The sequence below is a fragment of the Neoarius graeffei genome, chromosome 17 (assembly GCF_027579695.1).
Source record: "Neoarius graeffei isolate fNeoGra1 chromosome 17, fNeoGra1.pri, whole genome shotgun sequence".
NCBI lineage: Eukaryota > Metazoa > Chordata > Actinopteri > Siluriformes > Ariidae > Neoarius > Neoarius graeffei.
Genome location: NC_083585.1, coordinates 54,798,105 through 54,824,489, shown reverse-complemented (window position 1 = coordinate 54,824,489; position 26,385 = coordinate 54,798,105). Strand labels below are relative to the sequence as shown.

General features: G+C 41.0%; 1 protein-coding gene across 8 annotated transcripts in view; it reads right to left on the bottom strand.

Moving 5' to 3' along the window:
- Nucleotides 1-26,385, bottom strand: part of rap1gap2a (RAP1 GTPase activating protein 2a) — a 299,474-nt gene that overhangs the window by 70,645 nt on the left and 202,444 nt on the right. For 5 of the 8 annotated variants that reach the window (XR_009650206.1, XR_009650205.1, XR_009650204.1 and 2 more), the window contains 2 exons: nt 25,882-25,966; nt 324-359 (listed from right to left, as the gene is read on the bottom strand). Coding sequence is in view for 2 of the 8 variants with exons in the window: in XM_060897746.1 (XP_060753729.1) it covers nt 324-359; nt 25,882-25,966 (121 nt within the window). In the remaining 6 variants the exon portion in view is untranslated. Of the gene's footprint in view, nt 1-323; nt 360-5,229; nt 5,252-5,303; nt 5,329-6,383; nt 6,565-25,881; nt 25,967-26,385 lie in introns of those variants that run through there. The other 3 variants (XR_009650208.1, XR_009650207.1, XR_009650209.1) reach the window with 3 other exon arrangements.

Sequence of the window (26,385 nt, the reverse complement as noted above, 5' to 3'; positions counted from 1 at the left end):
AACTAAAACAGCCACCCCTGAGAAAAGTACTGGACAGCTCAATGGCGCTTTGAGAAAGCTGGTATATTCAAGCTTCCTGTGCAATCATTCAGTCAGGGAGGTATGGATACAGCCTCCCTGCTGCTCGCTCAGCTGGATAAACCACTTCAACTCTGCCAACACTTGAGGACAAAATTGCTTACCTTCTTTCAAAATGACAGGCTTCATGTACACATGAGCTAAAAGCCACGTAAACCCGAGAAGCCAACTAAAGTGCAGGTTGTAGCAGCTTTGTAATGTCACAAATTAATCTAATTAACTTCAAGAAATCAGCACAATCTCACCTGCATCCTCTCCAGCATGTCGAAGAACTCGGCAGACTGAAAACAAAAAACAAAGAGGCATTAGAACAAGAAAAACATACTGTACACACAAATGCAGATCCTGTTAATGTTTAGGTTGGCAAAGAGTTTTGGCAGGGAGTCTTTTCATGCAATTGTATGGATTTTTTTTTTTTTGGAGTCATGCCTTTGTTGTTGTGTTTGCACCACAGAATAGATCTACCCCTAAAATGAAGTGAGTCTGGACCCCCTACCACTGCATAGATCTGTCCACATGATCACAATATTCTAGACTCTTTACAAGACCCCCTGCCACACTATTGATCTCCTTCTACTTATTGTAAATGACAATTCTAATTGTAAACGCCATCAGCAACCAGTAGTTAGATATAGATATGGCCCTATTACAAAACCCCCACCATCCCATATACCCACCATTAAGAATTCATTCTGGACTCCTACCACCCCAAAGGTTCACCCCTCTTATGAAGTGTTGCTGGACCCCTATCATGGTGTAGATGTCAATATTATGAAATGATCATAAATCCCGGGCGGCACGGTGGTGTAGTGGTTAGCGCTGTCGCCTCACAGCAAGAAGGTCCTGGGTTCGAGCCCCGGGGCCGGCGAGGGCCTTTCTGTGTGGAGTTTGCATGTTCTCCCCGTGTCTGCGTGGGTTTCCTCTGGGTACTCCGGTTTCCCCCACAGTCCAAAGACATGCAGGTTAGGTTAACTGGTGACTCTAAATTGACCGTAGGTGTGAATGTGAGTGTGAATGGTTGTCTGTGTCTATGTGTCAGCCCTGTGATGACCTGGCGACTTGTCCAGGGTGTACCCCGCCTTTCGCCCGTAGTCAGCTGGGATAGGCTCCAGCTTGCCTGCGACCCTGTAGAAGGATAAAGCGGCTAGAGATAATGAGATGAGATCATAAATCCCATTCCACTAAATGGATTCAACCTGCTTATGAAGTTATTTAGACTCCTACCACCCCATATACCCCCATAAAGAATCAGCTCTGGTCTGCCTCTATGATTAAGTATTTCTAGACTCCTACTTGCACATACCCATCTCTATTAGGAAGTGATTCTGGAACCTCTACCACTCTTTAGAGTCCCCATTAAAGAATTTATTCTGGATCCCTACCATGCCATAGATCTGCCCCATCTGACCACACTACTGATGCACCTCAGTGCAGTGATTTTTGACCACTAATAGCACAGATCCAGCCATATTATACAGTGATTCCAGAATCCTTACCATACCACAGATCCCCCATTAGAAATTGATTCTGGACTCCTATCACACTATATATCTGCCTCTATTAGGAAGTGACTCTGGAAACTCTACCACCCTTTAGATTTTCCATGAATAATTAATTCTGAGGCGGCACGGTGGTGTAGTGGTTAGCGCTATCGCCTCACAGCAAGAAGGTCCTGGGTTTGAGCCCCGGGGCCGGCGAGGGCCTTTCTGTGTGGAGTTTGCATGTTCTCCCCGTGTCCGCGTGGGTTTCCTCCGGGTGCTCCGGTTTCCCCCACAGTCCAAAGACATGCAGGTTAGGTTAACTGGTGATTCTAAATTGACCGTAGGTGTGAATGTGAGTGTGAATGGTTGTCTGTGTCTATGTGTCAGCCCTGTGATGACCTGGCGACTTGTCCAGGGTGTACCCCGCCTTTCGCCCGTAGTCAGCTGGGATAGGCTCCAGCTTGCCTGCGACCCTGTAGAAGGATAAAGCGGCTAGAGATAATGAGAATTAATTCTGAACACCTACCATTCCATAGATCCGCCCCATCCTACCACACCACTGATGTTATCCATATATGAAGTGATTCTAGACCACTACTAGCACATACACAGGTCCAGCCATATTATACAGTGATTCTTAACCCCTTACTCTATCATAGAGCCCCTTTAGGAAGTGATTCTGGACCCTCTACTACCACCATTAAGAACTAATTCTGGATTCCTGCAATTCCATAGATCTGCCTGTGACATTAAATGATTCTGGACCTAATACCATCATTGTAATGAATCATCATACTTTATGTTTCACCTCCCTTTCATAAATGCAATCAGCCTATTTCCATGATGACCAATTGGTCACGAGTGATCATAGCATCCTTGCATTATTAGTCATGTGTTCATGCATCATAGATATGACTAAAAATACAACTGATTTTGTTGTCATGTATATTAAAGAAGTAGGTAAAAGTGATGGGGCTTTACAAAATGATATAAAAGTATGGGAAGTGTCATTTCTGTTTCTGAAACCTGTTCCCACATCACTCATAAAATTCAAGTGTCTGCTGGAAATGTGCTTAAAACATATATAGTGGCTGGCTGCTTTATGTCCCGGGGCTCCCTCATGCCTGTGTTACCTTCTGGCTCTCTCCTTTTAGTTATGCTGTCATAGTTAGTTGCCGGAGTCCCTGCTTGTACTCGATGCAATATGTATACTGTTCCTACTTATTCAAGTGACATTGGGCATACCTAACCACCTGTGTTTTCTTTCCCTCCCCCCCACCCCAAATCTGTCCCTCTGAGTTACATGGAGTCAACAGGAAATCTTTTGGTGGAGACGGTGGACACCTCGACTGGCTATCGTAGCCTGCAGGGAATCGGCCGTCAGACATTCTGTCGCATGTCCCAGACCCGGTGAAATGTAACTGAATTGTCTTGGCCAGCCCTAAGGGTCCCATCTGCATCTCATCATTGCTGAGGAGTGTGCTCCCATCACCCAATCAAGCATCCAGCCAGAGCAGGTCATGATATATTTTACCATATTAACATGCCATTGTGTGTTATGCCTGATGTAAAGACTCTCGTCTCTGCGAGCCTACCACACAGATTTAATACTTGTCATTTTTAGGGCATACCTAACAACGTGTTTTCTTTCTCTCTCTCTCTCTCTCTCTCTCTCTCCCCCCCATCTGTCCCTCTGAGTTACATGTTGATCCTGGGATTGAGATGCTGGCCTCTTCTGCCCCTCGGACCTGCCTGATCCATCCTGGTGCCCTGTGTCTGGTCAGAGTTTTATCGCCCCACTCCTGTGAAGGACGGCCGCATGAGGACAGTTGAGGGTTATACCTGTTAAAACTGTTAATATTATAGTCAGGCTCAGGGGCGTCATGGCTCAGGTAGCTAAGGCGCCATACCATAAATCCGGGGGCCCGGGTTCGATTCCGGCCCGAGGTCATTTCCCGATCCCTCCCCGTCTCTCTCTCCTGCTCGTTTCCTGTCCTGTCTCTACACTGTCCTATCCAATAAAGGTGAAAAAAGCCCCAAAAAAATCTTTAAAAAAAAAATAATATTATAGTCAGGCTGTCTGTTGTTGCCCAAATGAGGATGGGTTCCCTTTTGAGTCTGGTTCCTCTCAAGGTTTCTTCCTCATGTCGTCTGAGGGAGTTTTTCCTTGCCACCGTCGCCACAGGCTTGCTCATTGGGGATAGATTAGGGATAAAATTAGCTCATGTTTTAAGTCGTTCAAATTCTGTAAAGCTGCTTTGCGACAATGTTTATTGTTAAAAGCGCTGTACAAATAAATTTGATTTGATTTGATATAGAATGTGCAGTTGACTGATCCAATGGCTTCACTGAAATGCTATGGTTTCAGTCACTCATTGTATCATACTGAGGGATATGACCTACACTTCTTCTTTCAGCTGCTCCCGTTAGGGGTCACTACAGTGGATCCTTTTCCCCCCACATATTTGATTTGGCATAGGTTTTACACTGGTGCCCTTCCTGACACAACCCTCCCCAATCTATCTGGACTTGGGACCGGCACTAAGTATGCACTGGCTTGCGCAACCCCGATGGCTGGGTCTTTTACCTAACTTGCACTGAACTGTGGTGGAAACTAGAGGACCCAGAGGAAACCCATGCAGACACAGGGAGAACATGAAAACTACACATAGAAAGGCCCCCATTGGTCATGAGGTTTGAACCCGGAACCTTCTTGCTGTGAGGCAGCAGTGCTAACCACTGCACCACTGTGCCACCCTAGGGATATGACCTACACTATTAGCTCTATGAGACAGCATTCCATGGTACTGTATTACTTGAAGCGCTTGGAGCACTGTAGTGTCCATAGTTGGAGCTTTTCCCTCCCTGTCCACTGGCTGGGTCAATGCTACCTTGGTGTTCTGGTGCCTCATGATTTACAAATTAACCATTGTCTAGACCTGTTGTGATGACATAACTCCATATACCGGTAGGTCTCACATACAGTAGGCCTCTAAGCTCCTACCATCCCTATGACATGATCCTGTACCCTACCACCCTGTATGTCCATTAATGAAGTGATTCTAGATCCACCTCATGGATGGATGGGTGGATGGATGGATGGATGGATGGATGGATGGATGGATGGATGGATGGATGGATCTGCCCCATCATATTAAACCAGGATGTTACATGAACTTCTTTATCAGTAGAGCTTTTAGAGACCTCCCAATGCTTTAGTTGACTTTGCAATTGTGAACACACTCAACAGGCAGACAAAAAGACATCTGTAGCTGTTTTAGAAAACACTTTCTGCTTTGCAAACAAGTACATGTGCACCCCCTGGATAGAATGAGCAGGTTAAGTGGCTAAGGACCTTGCATATCACTCATGCTCATTCATATAAACATAAATGCACACACACAAAACCTAGTAGTGGCGCCAGGAGTTGGGAGGAGGTGAAGGGGGAACATGCCACCTTGTTAATAATTAATTCCCTCTAGCTTACTAAGTCAACAAATTAAGACCTGCAAGACACCATGGCTGCCTGAATAACCTTGGAGATTTTATCCAGCTACCATAACTCAGAAAGGGGCAGATATTAACGTTCAACCCTCATCATGTTAGCCAGGAAGGTAAAAAACACAGAAAGTTTAAGAAACAATAGCATAAATGTTGCTTAGGGATCTACATGCTGAGCCTCCTTATCTTTGCATGCACCCTGCGGACTCTGCGGCTGCTTCACAGCTGATTAACGACACTTACGCCACGGGACTTACTGCAGCGATGCCTAAAAACACACAACAAACTTTTGTTGCTACGCAAGCTGCATTCAAATATGTTGTCATAAACTTGGATATTATACAAGAGCTTTAGGTAATGACAAAGTAATTAGGTTCGCATGCTATGATGATAAAAATAATAATAATAATAAGAAGAAGAAGAAATAAAACAAGCCATAGCTTACAAACGAATGCTTATTTCTATCCACGCATGTGCAAAGTTGCTACAATTGACAACATACAGTATACTGTATGTCTACCACCAGCAGAGCAACAAAGCATAAGGACTGTGAACGCCACAGTGATGGTGAGCATCTACCATCATTGGGTTCAATTAAAATGTCCCGAGTAACCTTAGTAAGTGTAAAATATTTGCATACTACATATATAAAAGCAGCATGGAGCAATACAGTGATCCAGATCTTACACATTTATTTGTGATGGACTCTGAAATGACCATTCTTGTCATAACTGACATCCAAAAAAAAAAAAAAATCCAGGACGCATCGTACAGACCAAAACCTGCGAAAACTGGATCAAGTGATCAGATTATAACAAAAGAAAACTTTATTATATGCAAATGCACTTGTTTCGTCAAGCAGGAACTATAAGATTGCAATTTATTTTCCTGAATTGTCTTATAGTTAATATTACACAGTGTTTGCATCAACTGAAAAAATATACACTGTATTCTGTGCTTCATATGACTAATAAATGTGATCCTAATAAGCTTTTATTTTATTATATCGAGTTTTCACCACCCCCAATAAAACAAACCATTCTCACATTCGCACTGATACTGATTTCTTACTCAGACTTTCTAAGTCTAGAGCAGAAAATTTTTAGTATGGACTACTTTTTAAGTCATACTCTATAACTGTACTTTATATTAAATGGAGTACAAACAAGTACGTACATTTAAATAAATAAAAAAGTAAATAAAATAAACCTTTATGTGTGTGACAAAGCACAGCCAATAAAAGAGTCAGTACTGGTAACGTGACATATAAATGACTTTTTAAAAAAAAAAGGCCTAATGAAGTAAGATTGAAGATAAAGTTACCTGAGATTTACAGTACTAAGAGCTTCTGTAGGTCATGTCTGGGCTTGAGACGTGAGACATGGAGGATTTACTTCCACTGCGTATATGTACACTGTCTTTAAGCGTGGGCTGAGTTCTTTAGCAGTAAATAGCCATGAGGAACACACACACACACACACATGCACATGCTTACAAGGAACTGCCTCCCACATGAGGGAGACTGATAGGGGGTTAAGCTTTTCTCTTGCCCTGTGGTGTATTATATAATGCAGGTAGTCATGAAGGTGGTATTTCTGCACCATGACAACGCTGTTATTGGTAAATGCTTACGAAGCTGGTGATACAGTGTAATGAGTTTTGCTGAAATAACCTTTCTGATGTGCTCGCTTTCTCTCTTGCAGGAGCGTTCTTTCCTCTAAAGCGACGTTAAAGCTATAAATAAGCCAATTCATTAGATGTTCCTGTGTGATAGAACTTCCAACTTCCCAGCTGCTTATAGACACACAGAGATTCTCTAACCACAAAACCACATCGCATGAAGTTCACTTATCAGTTATACACACACACCACACACACACACACACACACACACACACACAAAGCAGCAACAGGACTTCTGGGTGTGCCTGGTGAACCTCTGACATAAACTGGTCCTACCAGTCTGCTCTGGAGATATTTGCTCTCACTTCCTTTCTTGTTGTTCCTCTCTTTTTTTTTCTTTCTGTTGCAACACATTTCACAAACGTTTCTCAGCTTTCAGTGCTAATGTTGACCAGAAAGGCCTTATCAAGTGCACACACACACCCTCCTTTTCCTTTTTCCTCTTTCAAAGCTGGGGTTTTAATTTAAGAGTGGTGGTCACCAGCTACTGAGTGTGTGTGTGTGTGTGTGTGTGTGTGTGTGTGTGTGTGTGTGTGTGTGTGTGTGTGTGTGTGTGTAAATGTATAAGCATCTGTATATACATATGCTACATACTACATACCGTACATACAGTACTGTGCAAAAGTCTTAGGCACCCTATTTTTTTCATACAAACTTTGTTATAGATTTCTATTTTATGACTTCTACATTATCGAGTCAAAACGTTACAAAAACATTTTAGAGTCCAAACGTTTGTTTGTTTTTTTTCCAGCACAAAATTAAATGTTATCAAAAAAATGTTCGTATCTGAGCAGCATATTACATAAGCGAGCACTTTTCAGATGAAAAAAGAAAACGTAATGAAGGCTGCTGGGTTTTGGTGCAAAATGAAGAAGCGAGTGTGACAGTCAAAGTGTCCAGAAGAACCGTGGCTGGTTCTGGAAGATGCTCAGTAAAACCTGCAGCATAAAACTGCACTCACTGGACCTGAGACTGTTTTGTTTTTTTTTAAAGCAAAGGGTCGTCTCACACCAAATATCGACTTTGTTATATTCATTTATTATGGCTTACTGATTAGTGTTTATAGTATTTGTTAAATGTTGAAACATTTCATTTCATTATTTTTAAGCCATTGTTGGTCAACAGCATTTCTTTACATGTGCCTCAGACTTTTACACAGTCCTGTATATCTATATACGGCCTAAAAATACATTCATAACGTGTAATAATACATTTATAAATCACTTTTTTTTCTTTCTTTTTTTTTTACCCCACAACCCTAACACTGCTGGATTCTGGATTCTGATTTGTCTGACAGTGTTGACTCATTTTTTTCCTAACAGCAGCTCTGACACAGTTTCCTGCGAGGACATTTATATTTAACATTTACTGGGGTTTTTTTAATTATTATTATATGAGCTTAATTAAACCAGGTAGAGTTTATTCAAGTACATCATTCCAACTATATCTAATGTTCCATCGACTTGAATACATTATGTAAATGAAGTCAAAAATAAACTGTGATGAATAATGTTAATTTAATCTAGTTGCATTAGGCTCAGTATGCCAAGTTGGGAAAAAAAAAAAAAAAGACACTCAGTTCTTAATAATTGACTTTAATCTGTTTAAATATGCAAATTTTAAAGTATTTTAATGACTTGTTGTTGCTATTATTATTGCATTATTTAACTAAACCAAAAACGTACTGAAATTGAAAATCAAATCAAATTTCAAATCGATCAAATTGAAAGTCTAATTATATTTTTTTCAGTGTGGTAGAGAATGAGAGGGAAGGTTTGATAGGCACGTAAAGAGTTAAATACTGACATTATACTCTGAACTGCGGTAACTGTGCACACCATTAATACTGTCTCAGCCCAGCTTGTTCATAATGTGACGATGTAGAATGTAAACAGATGGAATATCAATATGAATTATTTCCAAAAGCTACAGTATATTCCGTCCTCTACAGCTCGAGTTCTTCTCAGCCAAGTGCTTCTCACATGCAAAGCCCTGCATAACCTTACTCCGCCCTACCTTAGCAAGCTCCTGCCCCCTTACTGCCCCGCCCCTCACTCTGTCAGGTCTTCTACTCACTGGCCCACACACCAGGCTTTCCACCCTGGGGGCAGGTCCTTCAGTGCCATTGCCCCAAACGCTGGAACTCTCTTCCTCAGTCTCTCCATGACTGCTCTTCTTTCTCTAATTTCAAATCTCAATTAAAGACTTTTCCTCCTTTACTGCTTAATCGTTTTCATCACATGATTTCATTATGATTTATAATGATTTGAAGAGCTTTATTTATAACCAGGCTGTGAAATAGTCTAATCAACCTGGAGGTAAGAGGATCATGACTTCAGGGGTCAAATTAATTTACTCTCAATGTTATACTCTGATCTGTGATGACTCTGTCTGTCTGTCTGTCTCTCTCTCTCTCTCTCTCTCTCTCTCTCTCTGTCTGTCTCTCTCTGTCTGTCTGTCTCTCTCTTTGTCTGTCTGCCTGTTTGTCTCTCTCTCTGACTGTCTCTCTCTGTTTCTCTCGTTCTCTCTGTCTTTCTCTCTGTTTCTGTCTGTCTGTCTGTCTGTCTGTCTGTCTCTCTTTGTCTGTATGTGTGTCTGTCTCTGTCTCTGTCTGGCTGGCTGGCTCTTTCTGTCTGTATGCCTCTCTCTCTCTTTCACTCTCTCTCTCTCTCTTTCTGTCTCTCTCTTGCTCTCTGTCTGTCTGTCTCTCTGTCCATCTCTCTCTCTCTCTCTCTGTCTTTCAGTTTCTCTCTGTCTGTCTGTCTTTCTCTGTCTGTCTGTCTGTCTGTCTGTCTGTCTGTCTGTCTGTATGCCTGTTTGTCTCTCTCTCTCTCTGTCGGTCTCTCTCTCTGTCTGTCTCTTTCTCTGTCTGTCTGTCTGTCTGTCTGTCTGTCTGTCTGTCTGTCTCTCTTTCTTTCAGCTTCTCACTGTCTGTCTGTCTGTCTGTCTGTCTGTCTGTCTGTCTGTCTCTGTCTGTCTGTTTCTGTCTGTCTGTCTGTCTGTCTGTCTGTCTGTCTTTTGTGAGTCACAAAACAGAAATCTCAGAAGACCCAAGATCAAGAATTGTTAATTTGCATAAAACTGTAAAGAGTAACAAAACAATCTCAATGAGTTTAGATATTCATCCGTCCACAGTTGGACAAAGGAGATGATTTAGTACTGTGGCGAGCCTCTGTAGAATTGGGCACCCAGCTAAAATTATGTCAAAGGATCAATGCAGAATCCTTAGTCCACAGAGGAACAGCTAAAGGCTTGAAGGAATCATTGGAACTGGCTAATTTCTCTGTTTGCCAAAGAACACCATGATACTCTGCAATGCTACTGGGAAAATGTTTAGTGGACTGATGAGATGAAGGTTGAATTATTCAGGAAGACCACACAGCACGACATATGGCATTAAAAAGGCAGATGAAAACATCATACCAATAGTGAAGCATGGTGGTGGGAGCATCAGGATTTGGGACTACTTTGCTGCCTCAGCACCTGGACAGCTTGCCACCATTGAAGGGAAAATGATTTGCCAAGTTTTATCAAGGTCTCCCTATGGGATAATGTCAGGGTCACAGTCTGCCAGCTGAAGCTCAGTAGAAGTTGGGTGATGCCATCATCAGTTGTCCATCACTAGCGATGATGACTGCTTCATTAGGATGTGCAGAAATGCAAACGGGTTGTGAGGCCTGCACCAGAGCAACATAGTTGTCCGCAGCGGTGGCAGGAATGGCCTGGCTGAGCTGCAATGGAATATCTGGCTTCGTGAGCCCTCATATGCTCCCTCTGACGCTTGCCTTCAATTGCAGACACTGAGCTTTTAACTATGCTTCACCATGTTGCTCTACCCGAGGCATTCCTTTCTCGCGTCTGATCAATAACTCTGGCATTCTTCATGTTCCTTTTCAAAATGTCTTTGTACTTCAGTTTCTGTCCTCCTTGTCTCCTCTCTTCTCGGTGCAGTTCTCCATAGAAAACAGCTTTGGATAGTTACGTGTTAGGCATGCACCAGATGTCTCCAGCCCAGCGAAGTTGAGAGGCTGTGATAAAGGCTTCCACACTTACTGTATTGGCTCACCTGAGCACTTCTACATCAGGGACCTTGTCCTGCGATCTTATTTTGAGGATTTGACGCAGGTGTTGGAGTTGTAGCCTGGTCAGTTTCTTGAAATGTTTGCGGTAGAGCGTCATGCATTCTGTGGCATAAAGCAAAGATGATAAGACTGTAGCGTTGTATACTTTCAATTTGGTGGTTCTCTTGATGTCATGGCGAGACCATAGTTGCTTTTGTAATGCACCAAAGGCTTTGGTGTCAGCTTGAATCCGGCGGTCTACCTCCAAGTCTGATGAGTTTGTGTTGGTAACTGCACTGTCTATGTAGATGAAACTCTCAGAACTCCTTATGAGGCATTCCATTGACCAAAACAACATTGTTTGGCATTGCCTGTGGCTCAGGTGAGGGTTGGTACAGGAGTTCTGTTTTTGTGGTATTGATTAGAAGGATACTGACCCTAAACACTGAAGTAAATGTATGGCAGTATGGCTTAAAAAGAAGAGAATCTGCCTTTTGGAGTGGCCCAGTCACAGCCCAGACCTTAACCCAACAGAGAGCCGTTCACACCATGCACCCTTATAATATGGCTGAGCTGGAGCAATTCTGTTAAGAAGAATGGTCCAGAATTCCTAGTGAACATGTGCACATCTGATCCAGTTATTGCTATCAAAGGAGGTTTGACCAGACATGAAAGATTATAAATGTTTGTGTGTTATTAGTTAAAACAGATTGTGTTTGTTCATTATTGTAACTTCAACCATAAGATAAATTTGAGCTAACAGGATTAAGGGTGTTGCCCAAGAACCTCAGCTTGGTACTGCTGGGAATCAAACCCCCCCCAACCTTCTGATCAGTAACCCAGAGCCTTAACCCACTGATCCACCAGTGATTATAATGAGGAGTTAATATGGATATTAGTGTAGGTACCATCCGTCTAAGAACTACAACAGCCCGTCTCTTTAAGAAACTACATTTCCCATCACCAGCTTCCGCGTTGACCTGCGTCACGCGGGAGCGGGATCACCAACGTCACATCCTCCATGAAGGCATAAGAAACCCGGAAATCCACCATACTTTCTCTTTCTGTCTGGAGCAGCCGCCTGGACACAAGGAGGAATCGCTCGCTCCACCGAGCAAACCCAAGAACAGACGTCTTTCTTGCAAGATCCATGATTCAGCGCGATTTCTTTGTTTACCCCTGGCCACGGTAAAAATCCAAAATCGCGCGATCAAACTCAGATGAGTTACAACTGGTTTTTATTTCTATTATCAGTACGTACGACTGCAGCCCAAGTAGTTAATTTAAAATTAGAAGCGACTGGATCCTTCTAATTAATTTTCTGTGCACATTGTCTGATCAGAGACTTTCTTTCCATCATGAGCGATGAAGCGTTGGACCAAGAATTCTCTGCTTTCCACAGACATGCTCCACGAGCTCCTGTGAAACTCAGCCTCTCCAAGAATTCTCTGCTTTCTACAAAAAGGGCGAGATACTGAAGTAAGACTTGGCATTTGGGCATAAAAACCTAGTCTTAGGAATTAGCTTTTATTGAAGCAGTGTGAATTTAAACTCAGGAACGGTTTAATTGTTTACACTGTAGACACACAGCGTGTTGAATTGATGATTGTATCATTTTGTTTTAATCTCTCAATTGTTTAATAGATAGGCTGTGCATGCTTCTCTTTATTCCTTACTAACATCTTCAATTTCCTTATTACACATCTTGACCCCATCAAGATTTCAGTGGATTTAGTACTATTATAAGCTAGTGAAATTAGCCTATGGCTAATTCTTTTGTCCCATTAGCATCCAAAGCTAAGTGTATTGTCTCAAGGAAACACGTGGCAGCCCTCCTCCACACTCACATACACACCTTTTGTCTTAACTCCACGAGGTAGGATCCTTGGGCCTTAGCTAGCCACATACAGCTAATTCTTTTGTCTAATTAGCAACCAAAGCTAGCTCACCAGGCCTCACACACACAAACACACCTTAAGGCCTCTGCATGCTCTTGCGACAAGGCTTTCGCAGATAGCTTTTCACAGACAGTTGTAATTTATAGTTGAGCGGGGAGTAATAGGCGTGCGCGATGTTATTCACCGCCACAACGCAAGGGGGCGCGAAGTCGCGAAATTGCTAGGAGTAGTTGGTGGGTGTGGTTAGTGGAGTGTTTACCTCCGGTTACTTATAATGACTAGAACTGGAGTCGTATTGATGTCCGTACTTCCTCACTTCCTCGATCAACCGTTTTTCGTGCTGCTCCATCTTCGCTCGTGTTTTTAAAAATGGCGGTCGTGAAAACAAACCAAACCGGGAAAGTAGGGAAGCGGAAGTGCGTGTACAGTGGATGTAGAGTGGACCAATCAGAGCCCTCTTGTCTGCGACGATGTCTGCGAGGCTGTCTGTGGTGGTCACAATTTTTGGGAGGTGCGCGCAGAGCGTCTGCAAAGGGGGGGGGCTTCGCAGACGCCATCTGTGATGCCATCTGCGAGGACTGGGTTGTCAGCATAAATTGGCCTTTAGCTAGCACCCCTTTGTCTTAGCTAGCGACACAAGGCTAATCTGTGTCTCCACATGTGGCCACAGGCCTCACAAACACACCTTAGCTAAACACACGGCTAATTCTTTTGTTTCATTAGCATCCAGGGCTAATTGTATTATCTCAAGGGACCACGAGGTCATCATCCTCCCCCCACAAACACACGTGGAGTTAGCTACCAGAGCTAATTCTTTTGTGTAGGCCACACACACGAGGCCTCTCTCTCTCTCACACACACACATACACACACACACACACGCTCATCAAGTATATATCATATTTGTATATATTTCAACTGCCATTATTCATTTTATCTTTGTTATAATAAATTCATTTATTATTGAAACTGTGTTTATTTGTGTTCCAATATCTTTGAAGTACCCAATCTCAAAGAATTCAAAGGTGCATATGAGTTATGTAATATGGTAAGTGATCATAATAATTTGGAATATACCATAATTTAGCTGTTTGGTAATTTATTATTAAGCACCAAAATTAATGGTATTAATTAATGAGACTGATTCCATGAGTGATTTAATGATAATATGAGACTGATTCAATGAGAATGATTCAATGGTATGATTCAAATGAGACTGATTCAATTTTAATTATTAACCTTCAGATTTAATGAGATTGATCACTCAATTACCAATTGCACCTACATTAGACACATCGGCATTGCATAAGGTTTGAGCATGCAAGGGTGGAGTTTGCAGAAGAAAATTACATGCTGTTCTAACTTTGAACTTGTTTTTCTTCTGCAATATTGGCTTTAGAGAGGAATAGTTTAATGTTCAATTGACTGCTAAAGCCAGAGATCGTCATGAATAAATTACAGCTAATTGTGCAGATCCATTCATTTATACTATAATCGTCTTCTGTACTGAGAAATGTGAAGAAATCTGTAGACTGTGAAGCCACCAGAACTGCATTTTTCAAAGGTTATGGCACAAGAAAGATCAAGAACTGCAGTAAAAAAAAAAATAAGGATTTCAATCAACTCAAGGTCCTGAATACAAAGGAAATGGAGCTGTGTTGTGAATTAAATTGAGCCAAAAAGTGATCAGTAAATGAAACTCAGAGCCGAGCTGACTTGAAGAACACAAATAACCTTCAATGAAAAAAAAGCCTTAGACCTTAAATTTAATGTATAGAAAATTGTCATATTTCACAGCTATTCCATGAAATTGAGTCGTACATGAGCTGATAGCGGGCGGCACGGTGGTGTAGTGGTTAGCGCTGTCGCCTCACAGCAAGAAGGTCCTGGGTTCGAGCCCCGGGGCCGGCGAGGGCCTTTCTGTGTGGAGTTTGCATGTTCTCCCCGTGTCCGCGTGGGTTTCCTCCGGGTGCTCCGGTTTCCCCCACAGTCCAAAGACATGCAGGTTAAGTTAACTGGTGACTCTAAATTGACCGTAGGTGTGAATGTGAGTGTGAATGGTTGTCTGTGTCTATGTGTCAGCCCTGTGATGACCTGGCGACTTGTCCAGGGTGTACCCTGCCTCTCGCCCGTAGTCAGCTGGGATAGGCTCCAGCTTGCCTGCGACCCTGTAGAACAGGATAAAGCGGCTAGAGATAATGAGATGAGATGAGATGAGATGAGCTGATAGCCGACAAGGCGCATAGCACCGAGTTGGCTATAATCCATGTACGACAAGTTTGAGTGCAATAACTGTTTTATTCTCTCCACATTCACTGGATTTTGAGAAACAGAGCATTTTTAGTTTTAGTTTTTGCAAATGCAATAAATAAAAACTTCTTACTCTCATCTCATTATCTCTAGCCGCTTTATCCTGTTCTACAGGGTCGCAGGCAAGCTGGAGCCTATCCCAGCTGACTACGGGCGAAAGGCGGGGTACACCCTGGACAAGTCGCCAGGTCATCACAGGGCTGACACATAGACACAGACAACCATTCACACTCACATTCACACCTACGGTCAATTTAGAGTCACCAGTTAACTTAGGCTACATCCACACGACAACGGCAACGAGATTTTATTAAAAAAATATCGCGTCCACATGGGCAACGGATCAGTAAAATATCAGGTACATATGGCAACACAACGCTTGTTGAAAACGATGCAATACACATGCCACACCTCTAGGGGCGCTGTAAGACGGTCCCATCGGAGACACCAGAACAATAGAAGAAGTAGGACGCATGCGCATAAACCCCTTCTTCTACCCGGTGTGAAGTACTCACAGGAACAAACACACAACAAGAAGAAGATGGCTGCGACTATGCGAGGAAATCGTGCCTTCTGTATGTACAAATTAGTTTTAATAGTGTGCATAGTTTTATATAACTTAATTTTCTTATTGTGTGTGAACATTTTGAAAAGCATTTTTATATAATTTATATAAGTTTTTATATTGTGTGTGAACATTTTGAAAAGCAGTCTTATCCAATAAAAAAAAGAAATTCAAGAAATGGTTCAGTTACTTGTTTATTTAAAAGAAAAGCTGTATACAAAAGTGAATGCAATGCAGTGGTTCATACAAAACAGCGAGAGTGCTGCTTGTTCTAGTCATGTGGTTGTGACGTCATCGTAAACAAATCCGTTCTACTCATCCAGACGACTTCGCAACGGTGCCGTTGCCAGATTTATCCACTCTGGAACCCGTTCTCAAAAAATATCGTTTTGGGGCACCCAAAACGCCAGTGCCGTGTGGACGCCAGGCCGAAACGATAAACAATTTTATCAGATTCACCTGAATCCGTTGCCGTGTGGACAGGGCCTTAGAGTCACCAGTTAACCTAACCTGCATGTCTTTGGACTGCGGGGGAAACCGGAGCACCTGGAGGAAACCCACGCGGACACGGGGAGAACATGCAAACTCCGCACAGAAAGGCCCTCGCCGGCCACGGGGCTCGAACCCGGACCTTTTTGCTGTGAGGCGACAGCGCTAACCACTACACCACTGTGTCGCCCCCTAAATAAAAACTTGATACAAAATATCAAAAATCATTTCCGCTTAGAATGTAAACAAACCGGTGAAATGACAGGAGCAATTTGTGAAAAAAACAAAAATAATAATTCTTGAAAAATAAAAAAGATACTTTCTTACCATCAAATACATTTATTCCATAATTTGTTGCTTTTTTTGTATTGTTTGGGGTCTTCTTCTTCTTTAGGGTTTTTTTTTGGCGGTTGGCAAACCAACTTAAACTTTCCACCGACTGGGCTAGAGTGTGGAACAAGAGATACTGGAAGGGGAAAAAACCTATATTCTTTTAGCTATTTCGATTTCTTTTAAATACTTGATAAATTTTGGGGTTTTGTTTTTGAGTAGAATTTTTATTTCATCCTCGGTTGGTTCAGCAACATGCTCCACCATTTTGTTTCTCTCTACTCATGGCATATAAGCTGATATCCTAGTAGTAGAGTAGCCAATCAGAGCGCGTGATTGCTCATATCCAGTGAATGTGGAGAGAATAAACTGTACATATGCTAATGTCAATAACACTGTCAGTGAAAGTGAAATCTATATTATTCATGATGAATTATTCATGTAATACATTATAAGTATAAATACCGTACATACATTGTTAATGTCAAATACTGTGTTAAAGACCTGTCTTTTTTTTCTTTATGTACTGGATAAGGTATTCTAGAAAATATGTATGTATTTTGCCATATTATAAGTGTGTATTAGACTTTATGTAATATTTATGTCATATTATTCGAGATGCTATAACATTTATAATGATTTAGAAGCAGTATTTGTAAGACAGCTCGACATGAGACATTTTTAAAAAAAATTATATATATATATATATACACACACACAGTGGTGCTTGAAAGTTTGTGAACCCTTTAGAATTTCCTATATTTCTGCATAAATAGGACCTAAAACATCATCAGATTTTCACACAAATCCTAAAAGTAGATAAAGAGAACCCAGTTAAACAAATGAGACAAAAATATTATACTTGGTCATTTATTTATTGAGGAAAATGATCCAATATTACATATCTGTGAGTGGCAAAAGTATGTGAACCTTTGCTTTCAGTATCTGGTGTGACCCCCTTGTGCAGCAATAACTGCAACTAAATGTTTCCGGTAACTGTTGATCAGTCCTGCACACCGGCTTGGACGAATTTTAGCTCATTCCTCTGTACAGAACAGCTTCAACTCTGGGATGTTGGTGGGTTTCCTCACATGAACTGCTCGCTTCAGGTCCTTCCACAACATTTCCATTGGATTAAGGTCAGGACTTTGACTTGGCCATTCCAAAACATTATCTTTATTCTTCTTTAACCATTCTTTGGTAGAACAACTTGTGTGCTTAGGGTCGTTGTCTTGCTGCATGACCCACATTCTCTTGAGATTCAGTTCATGTACAGATGTCCTGACATTTTCCTTTAGAATTCACTGGTATAATTCAGAATTCATTGTTCCATCAATGATGGCAAGCCGTCCTGGCCCAGATGCAGCAAAACAGGCCCAAACCATGATACTACCACCACCATGTTTCACGGATGGGATAAGGTTCTTATGCGGGAATGCAGCATTTTCCTTTCTCCAAACATAACACTTCTCATTGAAACCAAAAAGTTCTATTCTGGTCTCATCCATCCACAAAACATTTTTCCAATAGCCTTCTGGCTTGTCCACGTGATCTTTAGCAAACTGCAGACGAGCAGCAATGTTCTTTTTGGAGAGCAGTGGCTTTCTCCTTGCAACCCTGCCATGCACACCATTGTTCAGTGTTCTCCTGATGGTGGACTCATGAACATTAACATTAGCCAATGTGAGAGAGGCCTTCAGTTTCTTAGAAGTTACCCTGGCATCCATTGTGGCCTCGCCAACTATTACACGCCTTGCTCTTGGAGTGATCTTTGTTGGTCGACCACTCCTGGGGAGGGTAACAATGGTCTTGAATTTCCTCCATTTGTACCCAATCTATGTGACTGTGGATTGGTGGAGTCCAAACTCTTTAGAGATGGTTTTGTAACCTTTTCCAGCCTGATGAGCATCAACAACGCTTTTTCTGAGGTCCTCAGAAATCTCCTTTGTTTGTGCCATGATACACTTCCACAAACATGTGTTGTGAAGATCAGACTTTGATAGATCCCTGTTCTTTAAATAAAACAGGGTGCCCACTCACACCTGAATGTCATCCCATTGATTGAAAACACCTGACTCTAATTTCACCTTCAAATTAACTGCTAATCCTAGAGGTTCACATACTTTTGCCACTCACAGATATGTAATATTGGATCATTTTCCTCAATAAATAAATGACCAAGTATAATATTTTTGTCTCATTTGTTTAACTGGGTTCTCTTTATCTACTTTTAGGACTTGTGTGAACATCTGATGATGTTTTAGGTCATATTTATGCAGAAATATAGAAAATTCTAAAGGGTTCACAAACTTTTAAGCACCACTATATATATTATATATATATATATATATCAGGGCTTTGAACCGGTTCAAGGAACGAAAACGAAAACCAGGAATTTTTTCTATTTCACATGGAACAGAAACGAAACCAGAAACTTTATTATTTTTTATGTTCCAGAACAGAAACGCTTATTAAAAATAATGGTAACCGGTTAATACCGGTTTTTATTTCGTTCCTCAAAGTTTCTGTAGCCTACAAATAAAGTCATTCTTCTCCTGCGCAAGTTTCTATGATCCGCTGGGGTTCACTTCCTGTGTGACGTTCGCTGACTGAATGGAGAGAGCGGGAGGGTGGACTACTATCATGTCTCCACGTGATAATAAGTGAGTAAGTGCATTACTGAGTGTCTGTGAGCAAAGAAGAGCCTGAACGTTGCAACCTCCCTATTAGCTGTTTGTAAAAATGTATCAATTGTTGCCCTTCCCACGGGAATCATCGCGGGCTCGAGAGACGAGACCTGACGAGTTAGTTCGTTGGTAGCAGAACAAAATGTCTGGACACAAATCGGGTTTTCAGAAAAGGAAAGAAAATAAACGGAGGGTTGAAAATACAAAAAAGGAGGCAGAAAATGCAAAACGAGTTTTAAGGTAGGACAAATGGTTACTTTTCTGAGGCAGCCCGCCGTGGCTGTCTGCAGGCTTATTTATTATAGCCCATTTAGTTAAAATAGTTGATATAAAATGTTTATAGTTATAGTTATGTGATGGTTGTCCTGATTTAGACTGGTGTTTTTTTTTGTTTTTTTTTTTGGGGGGGGTGGTTTGCGCAATGTTGCACCCGGGTCCAGATTAGGGCAGAACCGGCCCTGGCTACATTTCAGGTGTAGTTTGTTTTATGTACAGTGGGGCAAAAAAGTATTTAGTCAGCCACCAATTGTGCAAGTTCTCCCACTTAAAAAGATGAGAGAGGCCTGTAATTTTAATCATAGGTACACTTCAACTATGAGAGACAGAATGGGGGGAAAGAATCCAGGAAATCACATTGTAGGATTTTTAATGAATTAATTGGTAAATTCCTCGGTAAAATAAGTATTTGGTCAACTACAAACAAGCAAGATTTCTGGCTCTCACAGACCTGTAACTTCTTCTTTAAGAGGCTCCTCTGTCCTCCACTCGTTACCTGTATTAATGGCACCTGTTTGAACTCTCGTTATCAGTATAAAAGACACCTGTCCACAACCTCAAACAGTCACACTCCAAACTCCACTATGGCCAAGACCAAAGAGCTGTCAAAGGACACCAGAAACAAAATTGTAGACCTGCACCAGGCTGGGAAGACTGAATCTGCAATAGGTAAGCAGCTTGGTGTGAAGAAATCAACTGTGGGAGCAATTATTAGAAAATGGAAGACATACAAGACCACTGATAATCTCCCTCAATCTGGGGCTCCATGCAAGATCTCACCCCGTGGGGTCAAAATAATCACAAGAACAGTGAGCAAAAATCCCAGAACCACACGGGGGGACCTAGTGAATGACCTGCAGAGAGCTGGGACCAAAGTAACAAAGGCTACCATCAGTAACACACTACGCCGCCAGGGACTCAAATCCTGCAGTGCCAGACGTGTCTCCCTGCTTAAGCCAGTACATGTCCAGGCCCGTCTGAAGTTTGCTAGAGAGCATTTGGATGATCCAGAAGAGGATTGGGAGAATGTCATATGGTCAGATGAAACCAAAATAGAACTTTTTGGTAAAAATTCAACTTGTCATGTTTGGAGGAGAAAGAATGCTGAGTTGCATCCAAAGAACACCATACCTACTGTGAAGCATGGGGGTGGAAACATCATGCTTTGGGGCTGTTTTTCTGCAAAGGGACCAGGACGACTGATCCATGTAAAGGAAAGAATGAATGGGGCCATGTATCGTGAGATTTTGAGTGAAAACCTCCTTCCATCAGCAAGGGCATTGAAGATGAAATGTGGCTGGGTCTTTCAGCATGACAATGATCCCAAACACACCGCCCAAGCAACGAAGGAGTGGCTTCGTAAGAAGCATTTCAAGGTCCTGGAGTGGCCTAGCCAGTCTCCAGATCTCAACCCCATAGAAAATCTTTGGAGGGACTTGAAAGTCCGTGTTGCCCAGCGACAGCCCCAAAACATCACTGCTCTAGAGGAGATCTGCATGGAGGAATGGGCCAAAACACCAGCAACAGTGTGTGAAAACCTTGTGAAGACTTACAGAAAACGTTTGACCTCTGTCATTGCCAACAAAGGGTATATAACAAAGTATTGAGATGAACTTTTGTTATTGACCAAATGCTTATTTTCCACCATAATTTGCAAATAAATTCTTTAAAAATCAGACAATGTGATTTTCTGGATTTTTTTTTTCTCATTCTGTCTTTCATAGTTGAAGTGTACCTATGATGAAAATTACAGGCCTCTCTCATCTTTTTAAGTAGGAGAACTTGCACAATTGGTGACTGACTAAATACTTTTTTGCCCCACTGTATGTATGTACTTGCATAGATGTGTACTTGGTCTTCCAATATGGCGCCTAACAAAATCTCGCGGTGCGGTGACATCATGCGGTAGCCCTCTATAGGGCCTGACTAGCCTTTGGTAACACACTAAACGAATTATCTTTCATTTTTGGCACTTTTTCTGTTTGTGTAGATGGGAAGACATACTGAGAATCCAAACCGCCAACATTTGAAATAATTGTTTTGAATTATTTCTTGTCTTATTTAATGAAGGTTGTAATAGAATTAGCCTACATTTGGCTTAAGCTGGATGAGACAGAGACATAATTTTATAGCCATTTGTTAAACAGCTGACAGGGAACGTAATTAACCGTTCCGGGAACGAAATTTTTTTGTTCTAACCGGTTCGGGAACGTTTATTTAATGGTGGAACCCCAAACCGGAAACGTTAAAATTCCGTTTCTGTTCGGAACGAACCAATAGGAAAAAAATTCTGGTTCAAAGCCCTGATATATATATATATATATATATATATATATATATATATATATATATATATATATATATTCAGTTTTATGGGACTTTGCTCTTTCTGTTTCCTTGGTAACGTAAAAAAAACCAACCCCCCCCCCCCCCCCCCCCATTAACCTCAAGAGAGGGTGGCAAAGGAACGACTGTTTATCGCTGCTATAACATAAATGATAACCTCTTTCACAGACTTTCCTCAACATTGACTATCCAGTACTGTGCAAAAGTATTAGACACCCTATTTATTTTTCTATTTCATGACTTCTACATAATCGAATCAGTACAAAAACATTTTAGAGTCCAAATGTTCGTTTTTTTCCAGCACAAAATTAAATGTTACAGAAAAAAAAATTGTATCTGAGCAGCATATTACATACGAGAGCACTTTTCAAAAGAAAAAAGAAAACATAATGAAGGCTGCTGGGTTTTGGTGCAAAATGAAGAAGCGAGTGTGACAGTGAAAGTGTCCAGAAGAACTGGGGCTGGTTCTGTAAGATGCTCAGTAAAACCTACAGCTCATTTCCGCATAAAACTGCACTCACTGGACCTGAGACTACTTTTTTTTTAAGCAAAGGGTCGTCTCACATGAAATATTGACTTTGTTTCATTTATTATGGCTTATTGCTTACTCTTTATAGTTTTTTTTTTATTGTTGATTATTGTTCTACAAGATTTCGTCCTGCTGGGTTTTGCTTACATAACACAAAAACATTGCTTATGAAGTGTAATGTGTGATCATTAATATCTACAACAACATCTATAGTAATTTAAGTCTTCATTATCATATGTTATGAAGGTGTTCATAGATTATTATTTTGTAAATGTTGATTTCAGGGAAAGCATTACCCTAATGTTAACTCGAGAGCTTATTGAGAGCACACTCGCTGGGTTTTATAGTTTATAGCTGTGGATCAGGATAAGGATCAGGACACGTGACATCCCTGTCAAACCTGTCATCACTCTACAGTGGGACAGCAGTCAGTGAAATATGATTTTTATGGTGTTAATAGTGCAAAACAAGTGCAACATGTGATGTGATGAAAGTGTATGGGTATGAGTAAAAATTGTTCCAAATAATCACTGTGAGAAATGAATACAGGCAATGAAAAGGGTTTATATTTCTATTGTTGGATTTCTCTCATGGCTTTGAAGGAGATATATAGATTTGGACAGTGTGTGTGTGTGTGTGTGTGTGTGTGTGTGTGTGTGTGTGTGTGTGTGTGAGAATAAATAATGGGGATAAATATCAGTTTAGATCTTGTGGACACATTTGTTTGGTCCATATCAAGAACAGCAACATTTTTCCAACAATAATCAGCCATCTAATATTCACAAGTCTCAACTTGTCAACTTGGACCGAATATGTTCAAGAACAAAGCTCAAAAGATTGAATAATGAGACAAAGCATTATTGTATACATTTAAATAATGTTCATGAAATAAATCTGTTATCTGTTCTTAGGGGGACCAGGGAGTTTATTTTAATGCCCAAGATGTCAAAACTCTATTCAACAACGCAGATATTATATTTATATGAGAGAGAGAGAGAGAGATATGAGCAATCACGTGCTTTATTGGCTACTCTACTACTAGGACATCAGTAGAGAAAAACAAAATGGCAGGGTGCATTCAGTCAGATACTGTATATCACTTTGTAATCAAGTTTTTAAAAGAAACAGAAATAGCCAAAAGAATATACAACCCCGATTCCAAACGAGTTGGGACAAAGTACAAATTGTAAATAAAAACGGAATGCAATGATGTGGAAGTTTCAAAATTCCATATTTTATTCAGAATAGAACATAGATGACATATCAAATGTTTTAACTGAGAAAATGTATCATTTAAAGATAAAAATTAGGTGATTTTAAATTTCATGACAACAACACATCTCAAAAAAGTTGGGACAAGGCCATGTTTACCACTGTGAGACATCCCCTTTTCTCTTTACAACAGTCTGTAAATGTCTGGGGACTGAGGAGACAAGTTGCTCAAGTTTAGGGATAGGAATGTTAACCCATTCTTGTCTAATGTAGGATTCTAGTTGCTCAACTGTCTTAGGCGTATCTTCCGTTTTATGATGCGCCAAATGTTTTCTATGGGTGAAAGATCTGGACTGCAGGCTGGCCAGTTCAGTACCCGGACCCTTCTTCTACGCAGCCATGATGCTGTAATTGATGCAGTATGTGGTTTGGCATTGTCATGTTGGAAAATGCAAGGTCTTCCCTGAAAGAGACGTCATCTGGATGGGAGCATATGTTGCTCTAGAACCTGGATATACCTTTCAGCATTGATGGTGTCTTTCCAGATGTGTAAGCTGCCCATGACACATGCACTAATGCAACCCCATACCATCAGAGATGCAGGCTTCTGAACTGAGCGCTGATAACAACTTGGGTCGTCCTTCTCCTCTTTAGTCCGAATGACATGGCGTCCCTGATTTCCATAAAGAACTTCAAATTTTGATTCGTCTAACCACAGAACAGTTTTCCACTTTGCCACAGTCCATTTTAAATGAGCCTTGGCCCAAAGAAGACGTCTGCGCTTCTGGATCATGTTTAGATATGGCTTCTTCTTTGAACTATAGAGTTTTAGCTGGCAACGGCGGATGGCACGGTGAATTGTGTTCACAGATAATGTTCTCTGGAAATATTCCTGAGCCCATTTTGTGATTTCCAATACAGAAGCATGCCTGTATGTGATGCAGTGCCGTCTAAGGGCCCCAAGATCACGGGCACCCAGTATGGTTTTTCGGCCTTGACCCTTACACACAGAGGTTCTTCCAGATTCTCTGAATCTTTTGATGATATTATGCACTGTAGATGATGATATGTTCAAACTCTTTGCAATTTTACACTGTCGAACTCCTTTCTGATATTGCTCCACTATTTGTCAGCGCAGAATTAGGGGGATTGGTGATCCTCTTCCCATCTTTACTTCTGAGGGCCGCTGCCACTCCAAGATGCTCTTTTTATACCCAGTCATGTTAATGACCTATTGCCACTTGACCTAATGAGTTGCAATTTGGTCCTCCAGCTGTTCCTTTTTTGTACCTTTAACTTTTCCAGCCTCTTATTGCCCCTGTCCCACCTTTTTTGAGATGTGTTGCTGTCATGAAATTTCAAATGAGCCAATATTTGGCATGAAATTTCAAAATGTCTCACTTTCGACATTTGACATGTTCTCTGTGTTCTACTGTGAATACAATATTAGTTTTTGAGATTTGTAAATTATTGCATTCCGTTTTTATTTACAATTTGTACTTTGTCCCAACTTTTTTGGAATTGGGGTTATATATATATATATATATATATATATATATATATATATATATATATATATATATATAATTTATTTATTTATTTATTTATCCCCCCCAATAGCTCCTGTTCCCCACTCCAGCCCATTAGGTGGCGGTAATGCACCTTTTTGTTGGTTTGCCAACTGCTAAAAACACTCTAAAGAAGAAGAATAAAATGGCGGAGCGTGTTGCTGAACCAACCGAGGACAAAAGCAATACTGTACTCGAAAGCAAAATCCCAAAAAATACCAAAAAAGCAACAAAATATGGAATAAAAGTATTTGATGGTAAGAACACACCTTTTTTTCAAGAATTATTATTATCTCATTTTTCACAAATTGCTCCTGTCATTTTGTTGGTTTGTTTACATTCTAAGCAGAAATGATTTTGTCAGATGTTTTGTATGAAGTTTTTATTTATCGAATTTGCAAAAAATAAAAATGCTTCGTTTCTCAAAATCCAGTGAATGTGGATTGAATAAAACAGTTATTCCACTCAATCTCATCATACATGGCTTATAGACAACTCGGTGCTACGCGCCTCATCGGCTATCAGCTCATGTACGACAGTTTCGTGGTATAATTGTTTTGTGGTATAATTATATATCTATGTGCAAGACATCCTTGAACCGAAATGTTTTAAGGTAATGGAAAAGTACAGTCTTTGTCCACTTTACTGAACCCTACAAAAAAAAAAAAATCTCTCCTGATAACTTTTGAGGGCATTCACAAGATGACAAGATGCCTTGAGGACGCCATTTTGTTAATTAGGCAGGGTTTATCTGAAAAACTAAGTGGTACACTTTTTATTATGAGCACTTTTTTATTATGGAATAATATAGTGTGTGTGTGTGTGTGTGTGTATGTGTGTGTGTGTGTAGTTGACTACTGCACTCACCTTCATAGTGGGTGGTGCAGTGCGTGGTGGTGATGGTGGACATTCTCCCAGAGGAACGCTTGAGATGGTCAGCAGCTCTTGTTTCCTGCAACACACATACATCGGTGCTTTTAGAGGGCACTCGGCCATTATTGAGCAGTAAAACACACAGACACACACACACACAAAGATGATATGTCATGCCCTTCTCAAGAATCTGATGACCAGGCCACAGAAGTACTTCAAGAGACTGAATTGCTCATCTTTACAAGAGCAGTTTATATTTTTCTTCAATCTTCTGAAATTGTAATCGCAGCAAAATCATCAACAAGCCCACTGACATCCCTCAATCCCTCCAACACTACACACACCACCACCCCATTATAACCATAACTATTTATGAATTGCTTTGTCAGGAAAATGGCAGAATTGAACAGCACTTGACTGGGGCTGCTGGGAGTGGAGCTAATTTCTGTAATTAAAGAAACACAAGTTCTGTTATATCGCAGTGTTTTAGTCCTGGGT